We start from the raw sequence: 18,266 nt of genomic DNA, 5'->3' as shown, positions 1-18,266 counted from the left end.
GACACTAGTTAAGGTGTTATGGAAGACAGTGGTTAAGGTGTTATGGGAGACACTAGTTAAGGTGTTACGGAAGACACTAGTTAATGTGTTATGGAAGACACTGGTTAAGGTGTTATGGAAGACACTGGTTAAAGTGTTATGGAAGACACTGGTTAAGATGTTATGGAAGTCACTGGTTAATGTGTTGTGGAAGACACTAGTTAAGGTGTTATGGAAGACACTGGTTAAAGTGTTATGGAAGACACTGGTTAAGGTGTTATGAAAGACATTGGTTAAGGTGTTATGGAAGACACTAGTTAAGGTGTTATGGAAGACACTGGTTAATGTGTTATGGAAGACACTAGTTAAGGTGTTATGGAAGACACTGGATAAGGTGTTATGGAAGACAGTGGTTAAGGTGTTATGGAAGACATTGGTTAAGGTGTTATGGAAGACATTGGTTAAGGTGTTATGAAAACAGTGGTTAAGGTGTTATGGAAGACACTGGTTAAGGTGTTATGGAAGACATTGGTTAAGGTGTTATGGAAAACAGTGGTTAAGGTGTTATGGAAAACAGTGGTTAAGGTGTTATGGAAAACAGTGGTTAAGGTGTTATGGAATACAGTGGTTAAGGTGTTATGGAAGACACTAGTTAAGGTGTTATGGAAGACACTGGTTTAAGGTGTTATGGAAGACACTAGTTAAGGTGTTATGGAAGACACTAGTTAAGGTGTTATGGACGACACTGTTTAAGGTGTTATGGACGACACTGTTTAAGGTGTTATGGACGACACTGTTTAAGGTGTTATGGAAGACACTTGTTAATGTGTTATGGAAGACACTAGTTAAGGTGATATGGAAGACACTGGTTAAAGTGTTATGGAAGACACTGGTTAATGTGTTATGGAAGACTCTGGTTAAGGTATTATGGAAGGCACTGGTTAAGATGTTATGGAAGACACTAGTTAAGGTGTTATGGAAGACACTAGTTAAGGTGTTATGGGAGACACTGGTTAAGGTGTTATGGAAGACACTAGTTAAGGTGTTACTGAAGACACTAGTTAAGGTGTTATGGAAGACACTGGTTAAGGTGTTATGGAAGACACTGGTTAAGGTGTTAAGGAATACAGCGATTAAGGTGTTATGGAAGACAGTGGTTAAGGTGTTATGGAAGACACTGGTTAAGGTGTTATGGAATACAGTGGTTAAGGTGTTATGGAAGACACTGGTTAAGGTGTTATGGAAGACACTAATTAAGGTGTTATGGAAGACACTGATTAAGGTGTTATGGAAGACACTGGTTAAAGTGTTATGGAAGACACTGGTTAAGATGTTATGGAAGACACTGGTTAAAGTGTTATAGAAAACAGTGGTTAAGATGTTATGGAAGGCACTAGTTAAGGTGTTATGGAAGACACTAGTTAAGGTGTTATGGAAGACAGTGGTTAAGGTGTTATGGAAGACACTAGTTAAGGTGTTATGGAAGACACTGGTTAAAGTGTTATAAAAAACAGTGGTTAAGATGTTATGGAAGACACTGGTTAAAGTGTTATAAAAAACAGTGGTTAAGATGTTATGGAAGACACTGGTTAAGGTGCATTGTTATTGAAGACAGTGGTTAAGGTGTTATGGAAGACACTGGTTGAGGTGTTATGGAAGACACTAGTTAACGTGTTATGGAAGACATTGGTTAAGGTGCATTGTTATGGAAGACACTGGTTAAGGTGTTATGGAAGACACTGGTTAAGGTGTTATGGAAGACACTGGTTAAGGTGCATTGTTATGGAAGACAATGGTTAAGGTGTTATGGAAGACACTGGTTAAGGTGCATTGTTATGGAAGACAATGGTTAAGGTGTTATGGAAGACACTGGTTAAGGTGTTATTGAAGACAGTGGTTAAGGTGTTATAGAAGACACTGGTTAAGGTGTTATGGAAGACACATGGAAGAGCCCATGATGACACTCTTCAGGTCACTTGTTCTATCTAGGCTGGAATATTGCTGCACACTAACAGCACCTTTCAAGGCAGGTGAAATTCCCGACCTAGAAAATGTACAGAGAACTTTCACGGCGCGCATAACGGAGATAAAACACCTCAATTATTGGGAGCGCTTGAGGTTCCTAAACCTGTATTCCCTGGAACGCAGGAGGGAGAGATACATGATTATATACACCTGGAAAATCCTAGAGGGACTAGTACCGAACTTGCACACGAAAATCACTCACTACGAAAGCAAAAGACTTGGCAGACGATGCACCATTCCCCCAATGAAAAGCAGGGGTGTCACTAGCACGTTAAGAGACCATACAATAAGTGTCACGGGCCCGAGACTGTTCAACTGCCTCCCAGCACACATAAGGGAGATTACCAACAGACCCCTGGCAGTCTTCAAGCTGGCACTGGACAAGCACCTAAAGTCAGTTCCGGATCAGCCGGGCTGTGGCTCGTACGTTGGTTTGCGTGCAGCCAGCAGCAACAGCCTGGTTGATCAGGCTCTGATCCACCAGGAGGCCTGGTCACAGACCGGGCCGCGGGGGCGTTGACCCCCGGAACTCTCCAGGTAAACTCCAGGTAAACACTGGTTAAGGTGTTATGGAAGACACTAGTTAAGGTGTTATGGAAGACACTGGTTAAACTGTTATGGAAGGCACTGGTTAAGATCTTATGGAAGACACTGGTTAAGGTGTTATGGAAGACAGTGGTTAAGGTGTTATAAAAGACACTGGTTAAGGTGTTATGGAAGACAGTGGTTAAGGTGTTATGGGAGACACTGGTTAAGGTGTTATGGAAGACACTAGTTAAGGTGTTATGGAAGACACTGGTTAAGGTGTTATGGTAAACAGTGGTTAAGGTGTTATGGAAAACAGTGGTTAAGGTGTTATGAAAGACAGTGGTTAAAGTGTTATGGAAGACAGTGGTTAAGGTGTTATGAAAGACACTGTTTAAGGTGTTATGGAAGACACTGGTTAAGGTGTTATGGAAGACACTGGTTAAGGTGTTATGGAATACAGTGGTTAAGGTGTTATGGAAAACAGTGGTTAAGGTGTTATGGAAGACACTGGTTAAGGTGTTATGGAATACAGTGGTTAAGGTGTTATGGAAGACAGTGGTTAAGGTGTTATGGAAGACACTGGTTAAGGTGTTATGGAAGACACTGGTTAAGGTGTTATGGAAGACACTGATTAAGGTGTTATGGAAGACACTGGTTAAGGCGTTATGGAAGACACTGGTTAATGTGTTATGGAAGACACTGGTTAAGGTGTTATGGAAGACACTGGTTAAGGTGTTATGAAATACAGTGGTTAAGGTGTTATGGAAAACAGTGGTTAAGGTGTTATGGAAAACAGTGGTTAATGTGTTATGGAAGACACTGGTTAATGTGTTATGGAAGACACTGGTTAAGGTGTTATGGAAGACACTAGTTAAGGTGTTATAGAAGACACTGCTTAAGGTGTTATGGAAGACACTGGTTAAGGTGTTATGGAAGACACTAGTTAAGGTGTTATGGAAGACACTGGTTAAACTGTTATGGAAGGCACTGGTTAAGGTGTTATGGAAGATACTGATTAAGGTGTTATGGAAGACAGTGGTTAAGGTGTTATGGGAGACACTGGTTAAGGTGTTATGGAAGACACTTGTTAAGGTGTTATGGAAGACACTGATTAAGGTGTTATGGAAGACATTGGTTAAGGTGTTATGGGGGACACTGGTTAAGGTGTTATGGATAACACTTGTTAAGGTGTTATTGAAGACAGTGGTTAAGGTGTTATGGAAGACACTGGTTAATGTGTCATGGAAGACACTTTTTAAGGTGTTATGGAAGACACTGGTTAAGGTGTTATGGAAGACATTGGTTAAGGTGTTATGGAAGACACTGGTTAAGATGTTATGGAAGACACTGGTTAAGGTGTTATGGAAGACACTGGTTAAGGTGTTATGGAAGACACTGGTTAAGGTGTTATGGAAGACACTAGTTAAGGTGTTATGGAAGACACTGGTTAAGGTGTTATGGAAGACACTGGTTAAGATGTTATGGAAGACACTAGTTAAGGTGTTATGGAAGACACTGGTTAAGGTGTTATGGAAGACACTGGTTAAGGTGTTATGGAAGACACTAGTTAAGGTGTTATGGAAGACACTGGTTAAGATGTTATGGAAGACACTAGTTAAGGTGTTATGGAAGACACTGGTTAAGGTGTTATGGAAGACACTGGTTAAGATGTTATGGAAGACACTAGTTAAGGTGTTATGGAAGACACTGGTTAAGGTGTTATAGAAGACACTGGTTAAGGTGTTATGGAAGACACTGGCTGAGGGCGAAGATGGTGATACTAACCTGGGCGGAGGAAGGATGTCGGGAGGGCGGTGGAGAGAGCGCACCAACAACACACCAAGACACAAGGCACCACCAGGCATGGCCAGTACCTCACCATCACACTGCTCCTGTGATGAAGAAAGAGGAAAAACTGTATCTCATTAACACCGACACAGTGACAGAGGGCACACTACGACGCCATGCTCACTGTAATAATATTAGTAGAAAGCAACACAGGTCAACCTACCCTGAACTCTCAGTGAACATAACGAGATAGATGAGGTAATTTTCAAAATAACGAAGAACATGGAACGTAAGACTAGGTGTCGTGTGGGTCCCTCCGGGACGGGTGAAAGAACGGATCGTCAAAATTACCCGCGTCACGACACAATGGAAAGGCGCGAGAGTGATTTCAGCACTTCTCGACTTTTCTTCTCACACTCGACAAAACAAGGGTCCAGGATGCACCCGGAACGTCATTGTGTTTCCATTTCCATTTTGTTGGTTGATTACCTCACATGTTTATGCAAAACAAATAAAACAGGAATAGGGTTTGTAACGTTAGTCTTGGTGACAAAGTAACAACAGTTGGGTATCTTTATTATTAAAACGTTTTGCCCACACAGTAAACTTCTTCAGTCAGAAACAGAGACAACAGGTGTAGTAGTGAGATGGATAGTATTTCTCCAATGATTACATCTTTATTTCACTACTACAACCTGCTGTCTCTCTTTTTGACTGAAGAAACCTACTGTGTGGGCGAAACGTTTTAATAATAAAGATACCCAACTGCTGCACATGCGTCTTAATCAAGTTGTCGGTATTTTGTACCATTAACAACACAACAGTCATCCAGAACTTATTCTTACGTAGTTTCCATATATTCTTTCTTTAAACAAAACTTTTGAAATATCCTTCCATTAACAACCTTGATGGACGATTTATTGTACTGATGGAGCACTAAGATGTGTGTGTGTGTGTGTGTGTGTGTGTGTGTGTGTGTGTGTGTGTGTGTGTGTGTGTGTGTGTGTGTGTGTGTGTGTGTGTGTGTGTGTGTGTGTGTGTGTGTGTGTGTGTGTGTGTGTATGTGTGTGTGTGTGTGTGTGTGTGTGTGTGTGTGTGTGTGTGTGTGTGTGTGTGTGTGTGTGTGTGTGTTTGTGTAAGTGTGTGTGTGTGTGTGTGTGTGTGTGTGTGTGTGTGTGTGTGTGTGTGTGTGTGTGTGTGTGTGTGTGTGTGTGTGTGTGTGTGTGTGTGTGTGTGTGTGTGTGTTCAGTGGTCAGTCGTCACGTGAGGTCACAGACCCTGAGCTGCTTGGGGATTAGCGTGGACGGTTACAAAGCATGGCTTGCTTCTACAGTGTTTTAAAAGCTGAGGTTGGAGAGTTGAAGGAGGAGGTCTTGCTTCTCCAGGAGGAGATTAGGAGGCTGAAGGTCCACCTCAATGGGCCTGGGAGAGAGTGTGAGGTGGTTGGAGATGTGGGGAATGAGGCTTCTAGCAGTGAGGTGCAGTCTGTTTCTCACTGTGAGGAGGCTGTAGGTGGGGTGGTAGCAACGGCTACCAGCAGTGAGGTGCAGCCCAGCACCTGCTACAAGTGGCGAGTTGTTCACAGTAATGGGAGGCGCATCAGAGTAAGGAAAGTTAAGAGTGCAGATCTGAAGGTAGGAAATCGCTTCTCTGTTCTCCAGGATGAATGTACTTCAGTGGCCAGTGAAGGTAAGGGTACTACTGCCCCTGCTAATGAAGGTAAGCGCATTCTTGTGGTTGGTGACTCTCAGGTAAGATATGTTGATCGTGCTTTTTGTAATAGGAATAAGAAGATGAGAGATAGAGTGTGCTTCCCTGGAGCTGGTGTTGGGGACATTGTCAACAGACTGGATAATATCATGTCAGGTAATGGGAACAAGCCCATTATCTGTCTCAGTGCTGGTGGAAATGATATTGGGAAGGGTAGGAGAGAAGAGCTGCTAGATAAGTACAGGTCAGCTATAGATTTCATTAAGTCTAAGGGAGGGATCCCAATCATATGTAGCATCTTGCCTAGAAGGGGAGTAGGAAATGAATGGTTGTCTAGGGCAATTGGTGTAAATTGCTGGCTAGACAGATACTGCAAGGAACTTGCAATCCCATTCATTGACAACTGGAACAACTTTTATGGCAAACATGATATGTATGCAAGGGATGGGGTTCATCTCTCTGGGGCAGGGGTGGTAGCACTTGCAGACTCGATTGAGAAGGCCATTGGTGAAATGCCTATGATTTTAAACTGATGGAAGATAGAGGTATGGGTGTGTGTGGGAAACAAGCAGGTTGCAACACTAGGGTTGGAAACAGTAAATGTATAAAAGGCATTCAGCATGAAGTTATAAATAAAGACAATAGAACAGGTCAGCAAACAAAGGGGGACAGCAGAGGGCAGCAAGGGACTAGCTCCCTTAAGGTTTACTATACTAATAGCAGGAGTGTTAGAAATAAGATAGATGAGCTAAGATTAATTGCAAGTGCAGGAAACATAGATATTATTGCTATAACAGAGACCTGGCTCAATCTGAAAGATAGAGAGATGCCCTCTGAATGTCACATACAAGGCTATAAATTATTCCACACTGACAGGGTCAACAGGAAAGGTGGTGGAGTAGCGATGTATGTCAGAGACAATTTAAATTGTTGTGTTAGACAAGATATTAAATTAGAAGCGTCAGCCACTGAATCTGTTTGGTTACAGCTTCTCGAGGGCCGAGAAAAACTAATTTTGGGTGTGATTTACAGGGCCCCAAATCTTGATAGGGAGTGCAGTAAACTTCTATGGGACGAAATTCGTAAGGCATCTACATACGAAAATGTTGTGCTAATGGGAGATTTCAACTATAGACAGATTGACTGGAGCAATTTGACAGGAAATTTAGAGTCGGGTGACTTTCTTGATACGATCCAGGATTGTTTTTTAAAACAGTTTGTGACAGAGCCAACTAGGGGAAATAACCTCCTTGACTTGGTTCTTGCCAGTAGGGAAACACTAATTAATAATCTTGAGGTTAATGATGAGCTTGGGGAGAGTGATCACAAATCACTCAGTTTTAACATATCATGGAATTCCCCTAATAATGGCAATCAAGTCTCCGTCCCTGACTTTCGCTTGGCTGATTTCATAGGACTGAAAAATTACTTAGGTGGGCTGAACTGGAATGACCTGACTAGGGGTCAGGTAGGTGGTGATGGTTGCCGATATGATGCTTTCCAGGGCATAGTTCTAGCTGCTCAGTCAAATTATGTTCCAAATAGGGAAATCAGATCAAACAAAAATGATCCTAAATGGATGAACAATAGATTAAAATATCTGATTGGTCAAAAGAGAGGCATATATAGGCAAATCAAAAGAGGAGAGGGGCAATTAAGAAATCGATATATTCAGTTAAAGAGAGAAATAAAAAAGGGAATTAGAAAAGCAAATAGAGATTATGAGGTTAAAGTTGCAAGAGAATCGAAGACTAACCCAAAAGGATTCTTTCAGGTATACAGAAGTAAGATCAGGGACAAGATAGGCCCACTCAAAAGTTCCTCGGGTCAGCTCACTGACAGTGATAAGGAAATGTGTAGAATTTTTAACACATACTTCCTCTCAGTTTTTACACAGGAGGATACCAGCGATATTCCAGTAATGATAAATTATGTAGAACAGGACGATAATAAACTGTGCACTATTAGGGTCACAAGTGACATGGTCCTTAGGCAAATAGATAAATTAAAACCTAACAAATCCCCAGGCCCTGATGAACTGTATGCAAGGGTTCTAAAGGAATGTAAAGAGGAGCTTAGCACACCTTTGGCTAATCTTTTCAACATATCACTACAAACTGGCATGGTGCCAGATAAGTGGAAAAATGGCAAATGTGATACCTATTTTCAAAACAGGTGACAGGTCCTTAGCTTCGAACTATAGACCAATAAGCCTAACCTCCATAGTGGGAAAATTTATGGAATCAATAATTGCCGAGGCAGTTCGTAGCCACCTTGAAAAGCACAAATTAATCAACGAATCTCAGCATGGTTTTACAAAGGGGCGTTCCTGCCTTACGAATTTATTAACTTTTTTCACTAAGGTATTTGAGGAGGTAGATCATGGTAATGAATATGATATTGTGTATATGGACTTCAGTAAGGCTTTTGACAGGGTCCCACATCAGAGACTATTGAGGAAAATTAAAGCACATGGAATAGGAGGAGAAATTTTTTCCTGGATAGAGGCATGGTTGACAAATAGGCAGCAGAGAGTTTGCATAAATGGGGAGAAATCAGAGTGGGGAAGCGTCACGAGCGGTGTTCCACAGGGGTCAGTGTTGGGCCCCCTGCTGTTCACAATCTACATAAACGACATAGATGAGGGCATAAAGAGCGACATCGGCAAGTTTGCCGATGACACCAAAATAGGCCGTCGAATTCATTCTGACGAGGACATTCGAGCACTCCAGGAAGATTTGAATAGACTGATGCAGTGGTCGGAGAAGTGGCAGATGCAGTTTAATATAGACAAATGCAAAGTTCTAAATGTTGGACAGGACAATAACCATGCCACATATAAACTAAATAATGTAGATCTTAATATTACGGATTGCGAAAAAGATTTAGGAGTTCTGGTTAGCAGTAATCTGAAACCAAGACAACAGTGCATAAGTGTTCGCAATAAAGCTAATAGAATCCTTGGCTTCATATCAAGAAGCATAAATAATAGGAGTCCTCAGGTTGTTCTTCAACTCTATACATCCTTGGTTAGGCCTCATTTAGATTATGCTGCACAGTTTTGGTCACCGTATTACAGAATGGATATAAATTCTCTGGAAAATGTACAAAGGAGGATGACAAAGATGATCCCATGTATCAGAAACCTTCCCTATGAGGATAGACTAAGGGCCCTGAAACTGCACTCTCTAGAAAGACGTAGAATTAGGGGGGATATGATTGAGGTTTATAAGTGGAAGACAGGAATAAATAAAGGGGATGTAAATAGTGTGCTGAAAATATCTAGCCTAGACAGGACTCGCAGCAATGGTTTTAAGTTGGAAAAATTCAGATTCAGGAGGGATATAGGAAAGTACTGGTTTGGTAATAGAGTTGTGGATGAGTGGAACAAACTCCCAAGTACCGTTATAGAGGCCAGAACGTTGTGTAGCTTTAAAAATAGGTTGGATAAATACATGAGTAGATGTGGGTGGGTGTGAGTTGGACCTGATAGCTTGTGCTAACAGGTCGGTTGCCGTGTTCCTCCCTTAAGTCAATGTGACCTGACCTGACTAGGTTGGGTGCATTGGCTTAAGCCGGTAGGGACTTGGACCTGCCTCGCATGGGCCAGTAGGCCTTCTGCAGTGTTCCTTCGTTCTTATGTTCTTATGTATGTGTGTGTGTGTGTGTTTGTGTGGGTGTGTGGGTGTGTGTGTGTGTGTGTGTGTGTGTGTGTGTGTGTGTGTGTGTGTGTGTGTGTGTGTGTGTGTGTGTGTGTGTGTGTGTGTGTGTGTGTGTGTGTGTGTGTGTGTGTGTGTGTGTGTGTGTGTGTATGTGTGTGTCTGTGTGTGTGTGTGTGTGTGTGTGTTTGTGAGACAAGAGTGGAGTGAGAGAAGTGAGAATTGGGAAAGGGTGGGGTGGGGGGGAGGGGTTGAAGAGGGTGATGAATGGAATAGAGTGAGAGGAGGAGAAAGGAAGAAGTTAGTGTAAGAGTGTAAACACAGGCCAGTGATGGCAGTCAAACAAATACTTTTCCGGTGAGAACTGAAGCCAAAGCGTCAGCTGCTGCTGCTGCTGCTGCTGTTCCTGCTGCTGTTCTTGCTGCTGCTGCTGCTGCTGCTGTTCCTGCTGCTGTTCTTGCTGCTGCTGTTCTTGCTGCTGCTGTTCTTGCTGCTGATGCTGCTGCTGTTCCTGCTGCTGATGCTGCTGCTGTTCCTGCTGCTGATGCTGCTGCTGTTCCTGCTGCTGTTCTTGCTGCTGATGCTGCTTTTGTTGCTGATAATTCTATTGCTGTTGCTGTTTCTGTTTCTGTTATTGCTTCTTTTACTTCTGCTGCTGTTGGTGCTGTTGCTTTTGTTGCTGTTGCTTTGGTTGTTGCTGCTTGCCTAGTGTTGCAGAAAACAGATGACCACAAATATTTCTGCTATATTAATGTTCCTGCCACCGAGTTCACGACTCTACAAACAATCCCCTATTATTGTTTACAGGTTAATATGTAAATAATTCAACATCTCAGTAGGTGGTAGTCTTTCCTGACAAACACATACAGTGTACATGTTTGTCAGGAAACAGGACAACTGTTTCCTGACGAGGGTCTTAGTCACATGATAACCCGCAGCTGGAGCTTTTGGTCATCTGACCGAGGCCTTCCACTGGCTAACCTGTAACCTTTTTAAAAATTATGGTTAAGGCCGATTAAAATATTCTTGTCTGGTAGTGAAAAGGTTACCGTGGAGCCTTAATGACCCTGGTATAGTAGATAGGCTTTAAACCTCCCATTAACCAACTTATTTAGTTATATGTGGAGAAATATTGCTGTCTTTCCTGAGTAGGTATCGTAATAGTTGCACAGTACAGACGATACCAACCACAAGCCCCGTGGTAACCGGTGGGTATTGTGTTTGCTGACTCCACGCCAGCTGCAGGCATGAGACCTTGTAGTGGTGGTCCCACGCCTCCACCTGGCAGCCACACTTTAGAATGGTCTGGTCACCGTCAGGGCCATCACAACATGCTGATGATGTCAGGGAGGGCTTCAGTGGCTGACCTCAACACCTCGTTCGTAGTAAGCTGATGATGGTGTCAGCCACTCAGTCTGTACCACAGCAGCTGACAATGGCGTCAGCCACTCAGACAGTCCGTACCGCAGTAACAGTACAGATTCGTGCTTCCCCCACCCTCTCCTCTCCCCTGCCTCCCCTCCCCCTCTCCCCCTTAGTGCCAGCCAGCTGAGGAAGGTGCTTCACAGGTCAAGGCGTCCAGGCAGGTGGCACACATTGATTATCCCTTAACGATATCATCAACACACCTGCACGGGTAGTGATGCTCATCTATTGTCTTCTAGCACAACAACACTGTTGTCCTGAGAGAGAGAGAGAGAGAGAGAGAGAGAGAGAGAGAGAGAGAGAGAGAGAGAGACGAGGACCAAGAGAAACTCTTAGTTCTCGTGTCAATAATTCCAGCATTACTGCCAGAGGAGAGGCTGTGTTTACACAGAGAGAGAGACAGAGAGAGAGAGAGAGAGAGAGAGAGAGACAGAGAGAGAGAGAGAGAGAGAGAGAGAGAGAGAGAGAGAGAGAGAGAGAGAGAGAGAGAGAGAGAGAGAGAGAGACAGACAGACAGACAGACAGATATTCAGAAGCAAAAATCCCTCAACAAGTCTAGAGGAGAAAGTTGATCTGTGGTCTTGGCCAGGCCCATCCTGGCTCATTGTCAGCTGAGCAGTGGAAGCGACCAGAGGACGGTGGTAGACAAGCCACGTGATGACGTTACGCCAGAGTCAAGGTTAGGAGAGGTCAGCAGGGGTAGGCAGACGCTCAAGATCAGCAGGGGTAAGCAGACAGTCAAGGTCATCCAACAATCAAGGTCAGGCGACAGTCAAGGTCAGCAGACCTTGACTCTGCCGGGATGCTCACACAGTCTCAGTATTTGACATGTTATACACATCAACACATTTGCATGTATATTATATAAATTTCCTACAGAAGCATTAAACAAATCTCTTACAGTATCCTTAAAAATATTTTCACGGACTGCTCTAACGAATAGATGAAGTAAAAATACAATAGACTGAGTTCTATCTTCTACTCCATCATTATCGCTTCTTCTATTCTTTTGCTTCCCATCTCCTCGTTTTATCCACCCCCGCCCTTCATCCCTCCTCGTGCCTTCCCTTCATCTTTCGTTTACCATCCATGCCCTTCTTATCCTCTTGCTGGAGTAAATCCGAGGATGAAGCACACAGGTCTGTACGGTGCTTCCTGTGGCAGGACCAGAGGATTAACTTGAGACATAGAGAGGGATAAAGACAGAAGGGGAGGGATGGGCAGCCACCATCATTTACCCTGGTTGACACACGTAGTGAACGTGTAGTAACCAGGTTAAGAGCATTGTAGGACCACAGTGGATCTTTCTCTAATCCTCTTACCCCTCTGGGATGAAATGAGATTCAAGCTCGTTTTATTTACGCTCTCTCTCTCTCTCTCTCTCTCTCTCTCTCTCTCTCTCTCTCTCTCTCTCTCTCTCTCTCTCTCTCTCTCTCTCTCTCTCTCTCTCTCTCTCTCTCTCTCTCACTCTCTCTCACTCTCTCTCTCTCTCTCTCTCCTCTTTTCTCTCTCTCTCGTCATTCCCAAACAAACTGGCTTTACATTCAATCAATCACGACAGAATATACAGGCATTCACCACGATTCCTCGGTGGAGTATGGCACTGACAGACTACACAACATTTCACAGTGTACCAGCTTTGATAAGTTCAGGTATACCGAGAAACAAAAGATAAACAAATCAAATGAGCTAGATCAATTACCTGTTGAATTTTGAAAGATTCCGAACTCCAGATTGCCTCTTCACCAGAAGGAGCACTCGACGAATGAGGAAAGGAGAGCAAAGGAAAACAACTGAACGACTGGAACCTAGCAAATACTACCCCAGTGCTCCAGAAAATAAAATAAGAATAATTTGACGTCTGTGTTGGGGATAGTCTGACATCAGTGTCAGGGTTAGCTTAACATCAGTGTTAGAGATAGCATAACATCAGTGTTAGGAAGAGGACTGTGTTATCTATCTTGACAATAGCTTCCATAGTATCAGTTAATATTGATTTTCTCCTGAAAGTTGGTGAATGGCGTATTTATTGCACTTCTTCGGTAAGATATACATCCTGAGAGAGAGGTATGCTAGTATCAGGTTCCTGTTTGTAACTGTTAAGTTAATTCGTTTCCTAGGCTTTCTCAATCTATTAATCTCACTCCGAATTTTTTTCTTATTCTCAGGAAAATTTGTTCTGATTTGTAAAAACCTCTCATATGCTAACTTTTTCCTCCTCTACCTCATTATTCCACCAGCTGCTCCTCAGTCTTCCTGCAACCACCCTCCTATATCCACAAACTTCTGCTACACACACTAATATTACATTCTTAACTCTACCCTATACCTCTTCAACCTTTTCATTATTTATACTCTCACTAGCCCATCTTCGTAGTTGCTTATATCTTACCCTAACTACTTCCTCCATCAGTTTATAAACTTTAACCTCTCACTCTTGCTCGCTGATGCCATTCTCCTTGTACCTCATCTAACTCTTTCTTTAGCTACAACTAAGTAATGATCTGATATATCTGTTGCCCCTCTAAAAACAAGCTCATCCAGAGGTCTGCCATCAGCTTTTTATCTGCTAAATGACTAATTGACATTACTGACATTACGACCAAAACCATCCCTCATATATTATTTTTATTTATTTTTCTTAAAATACGTATTATGTACCTATAACTTCCTAACAAATAGAACACAAAGAGTAATGGTAAACAGAGTAAAATCTGAGGCATCTACGGTGAAAAACTCTGTTCCACATCCTGTTCCTCATCCTCATATCTGAGATGTAAGTCATAGCTTCGTGTCTTCCTTTGCGGATGACACCAGAATTGCCATGACAGTGACCTCCATCGAAGACACTGCAAGACTACAAGCGGACTTCAAGCAAATCTTTAAATGCGCCGCAGAAAACAATGTGAAGTTTAATGAAGAGAAGTTTCAACTACTCGGATATGGAAAACTTGATGAAATTAAAACTGTATCAGTGTATACAACCAATTTTAACCATACAATAGAGCGAAAAAGTAATGTGAAGGACCTGGGAGTGATAATGTCAGAGGATATCACCTTCAAAAACCACAACAATATATCTACATCATCTGCTAGAAAAATGATAGGACGAATGATGATAACCTCAAAACTAGGGACGCAAAGCCCATGATGATTCTCTTCAAATCGCTTGTTCTCTCTAGGCTTTAATACTGTTGTACACTAAGTGCCACCTTCAAGACAGGCGAAATTGTTGATCTGGAGGGTGTACAAAGAACGTTCACGGCACACATAAATACGATACAACACCTAAATTACTGGGAACGATTGAAGTCCCTTGATTTGTAGTCCTTGGAACGCAGGCGAGAAAGATACATGATAATATATACTTAGAAAATCCTAGAGGGATTAGTACCAAGCTTGCACACGAAAATCACTCCCTACGAAAGCAAAAGACTTGGTAGGAGACGCAACATTCCCTAGTGAAAAGCAAAGGCGCCACGAGTACACTAAGAGACAACACAATAAATTTCCCGGGCTCAAGATGGTTCAACTGCCTCCCAGCATACATAAGAGGGATTACCAATAGACCCCTGGCTGTCTTCAAGAAGGCACTGGACAGGCATCTAAAGTTAGTACCTGATCAGCCAGGCTGTGGTACGTACGTCGGTTTACGTGCAGCCAGCAGTAACAGTCTGGTCAATCAGACCCTGATCCACCACGAGTCCTGGTTTCAGAACGGATCGCGGGGGCGTTGATCCCTAAAATCCTAAAATCCTCTCCAGGTATACCTGTTGCCAAACATCTTTCTGTACAAAGTTCAATCAAAGGTCCCGTATTATCATTTACACCTGGCACCCCAAACTTACCTACCACACCTCTATAACAGTCTCCCCCACCTTAGCATTCACGACCCTATCATAATTACTCTCTCACTTGGTTAAAAACTCCCTAAACACTACCTTAACTGCTGCAGCAATCCTTGAATTTATACATTTATATTTACAGAAACACACACACACACACACACACACACACACACACACACACACACACACACACACACACACACTATATATATATATATATATATATATATATATATATATATATATATATATATATATATATATATATATATATATATATATATATATATATATATATATCCCACTGGGACAAACTGACCATGGAAAAAATTGCCAACACAATGCTCACCAACGCCTCAGGAAAGGACAAAGCTCGTCTCCTGGCAGTGAAGGCACCACACTCAGGAGATTTCCTTCTACCTGATCCCAAATCCTCTCTGGGCACTCGACTCGACTCACAGGCCATTCAGATTGGTGTTGCTCTTTGCCTAGCCTCCCCCATACTCACCAAACATAGATGTATATGCAGAAGGGCGACGGCTGATCAATTCAGACCTCATGGTCTCGAGTGTCACACATCAGAAGGGAAGTATGCTAGACACGAGGAGGTCAATGACATCATAAAGAGAAGCCTCGCCACAGCCCGTTGCCCAGCTCAACGGGAACCCCAAGTACAGAGGTCAGATGGTAGTCAAAAGCGTCCTGATGGAGCCATTATGCTACCCTAGACGGATGGTAAGAAGATTGCTTGGGACTACACCTGTGCCGCCACATTGGAAGACACCTACTTGCCATACTCCGAAGCTGTTCGAGGTGGAACTGCCAGCTACAGGGAGACCCAGAAGACCCGCCAATATGAAGGCCTTTCCCCTTGCTATAATTTCATTTCAATAGTGTCGGAGACCCTTGGAGCATGGGACAAGGGTGCTCAAAAGTTCCTCAAAGGGCTGGGTGAAAAACTCATCATAGAAACCAAGGACCACAGGGCGGCCAGCTTCGTCTTTCAGAGAATCAGTGTTGCGATCCAGAGGGCAAATGCCTGCAGCATTCTGGGCACGCGGCCCACCGCCGGGGAGCTGGACGAAGTATTCGAGATGTAGCTCTGAGATAAAAAAAAGAAAAGGTACAATACCGTGACTGGAACGATACACAAATAACCCGCACATAGAAGAGAGGAGCTTACGACGACGTTTCGGTCTGTCTTAGACCATTTACCAAGTCACACTAACGAAAAGGAGAGAGGGAAGGGTATATATAGGCATGAGGTGGTAGTGGCTTAACCTGATTCCTCCTTTTTCTTCTTCTCCCTCTTCCCCCTTTCTTCTTTCCTTTTTCTCCTTTGGGTTGTCTTTCTTCTGCCTTGTGTATTTGTTCCTTCTTTATTTATTTATCCCCCCCCCACTCTGTGTTCTTGCTCTTACCCTCTGTGGGCACCTAGCTCCCTTGTAGTGCTCGTCTTTCTTAGTATTTGACTTGCTCCTCCTTCTTACTTCTTCCCCCACTACTACTACTACTACCTTCTTCCCCCACTACTACTACTACTACTACTACTACTACCTTCTTCCCCCACTACTACTACTACTACTACTACCTTCTTCCCCCACTACTACTACTACCTTCTTCCCCCACTACTACTACTACTACTACCTTCTTCCCCCACTACTACTACTACTACTACTACCTTCTTCCCCCACTACTACTACTACTACCTTCTACCTCCACTACTACTACCACTACTATCACCTTCTGCCTGTATATATACCCCTCCCTCTCTCCTTTTCGTTAGTGTGACTTTGTAAATGGTCCAAGTCGGACCGAAACGTCGTCGTAAGGTCCTCTCTTCTATGTGCGGGTTATTTGTGTATAGCTCTAAGATGTTATTTATGTTGTTCTTCTCGCTCTTGTAATTTTGTCAATGTATTCTGTCTTTAAATATAGTCTACCTAGAATATAGGGGGTGGTAGGAAAAGACAATATTCCAACAGCTTCATTGTCTCTACGTCCACAGCAGGACTCGAACCTGCAAACTCTGTATCAGAGTCCACAGTACTCTACCACGGAGCTAGACGATGTTTCCCCATACCCCCGGGCACCATACCCCCGGGCACCATACCCCCGGGCACCATACCCTAGGGCACCATACCCTAGGGCACCATACCCTAGGGCACCATACCCCCGGGCACCATACCCCCGGGCACCATACCCCCGGGCACCATACCCTAGGGCACCATACCCCCGGGCACCATACCCCCGGGCACCATACCTCCGGGCACCATACCCCCCTGGCCCCATACCCCCGGGCACCATACCCCCGCGCACCATACTCCCGGGCACCATACCCCCGGGCACCATACCCTAGGGCACCATACCCTAGGGCACCATACCCCCGGGCACCATACCCCCGGGCACCATACCCCCGGGCACCATACCCCCGGGCACCATACCCCCGGGCACCATACCCCCGGGCACCATACCCACGGGCACAATACCCCCGGGCACCATACCCCCGGGCACCATACCCCCGGGCACCATACCCCCGGCACCATACCCCCGGGCACCATACCCCCGGGCACCATACCCCCGGGCACCAAGCTCGTTTTGAAAGTTATTTTATCGAATCCTGTTACATGCAGTGGACAACGAAAGAGATTTGAAATGATTAACAATCTGCAAACAGGCGAAATTGTTTACAAACATTGTTTCTACGCCCTACGTCTGATAGCAAATTGTTAATTAAGCATTTCAAATCTGTTTCGTTGTACACTGCACGTGGGAAGATTCGATGAAATAACTTTCAAAACGAGCTTTGTGCCCGGGGGTATGGGGATATATATGCAATAAGATCACAGTAAACAGGTGATATCAGAATATGCAAAACAACCACTCTGAAAGAATAGTGAAATTCCAAGCGCTTTCGTGACTTGTCACATTATCAAGGAAGATAGTTCCTTGATAATGTGAGAAGTCGCGAAAGCGCTTGGAATTTCACTATCCTTTCATAGTAGTTTTTGCGCATATATATATATATATATATATATATATATATATATATATATATATATATATATATATATATATATATATATATATATATATATATATATATATATATATATATATATATATTTATATTCTTCCCAAATTTTATTAATTATAAATTAATTTAATTTGTATAATCCTTAACCTATTAATATTCATACTAAAATCAAAAATATTTTTATGAAGTTCGATTAATTATATTTATCTCATCCATGGACCTATTTTATGCAAATTTCTCAGCATTTTGAAAATCAATTGGCTGGTT

At 43.2% G+C, this 18,266-nt stretch overlaps 1 protein-coding gene across 2 annotated transcripts in view; it reads right to left on the bottom strand.

The window, feature by feature from the left end:
• LOC128685325 (ribosome-binding protein 1) overlaps positions 1–18,266 on the bottom strand; it is a 380,271-nt gene that overhangs the window by 11,768 nt on the left and 350,237 nt on the right. For both annotated transcript variants that reach the window (XM_070083027.1, XM_070083028.1), the window contains exon 2: positions 4,318–4,424. In XM_070083027.1, the coding sequence (XP_069939128.1) occupies positions 4,318–4,414 (97 nt within the window). In that variant the 5' untranslated portion in view covers positions 4,415–4,424. The remainder of the gene's footprint in view (positions 1–4,317; positions 4,425–18,266) is intronic.

This window comes from Cherax quadricarinatus, chromosome 8 (assembly GCF_038502225.1).
Source record: "Cherax quadricarinatus isolate ZL_2023a chromosome 8, ASM3850222v1, whole genome shotgun sequence".
Classification (NCBI taxonomy): domain Eukaryota; kingdom Metazoa; phylum Arthropoda; class Malacostraca; order Decapoda; family Parastacidae; genus Cherax; species Cherax quadricarinatus.
The sequence above is the reverse complement of the archived record's forward strand: the minus strand, read 5'-3'. Positions and strand labels throughout refer to the sequence as shown.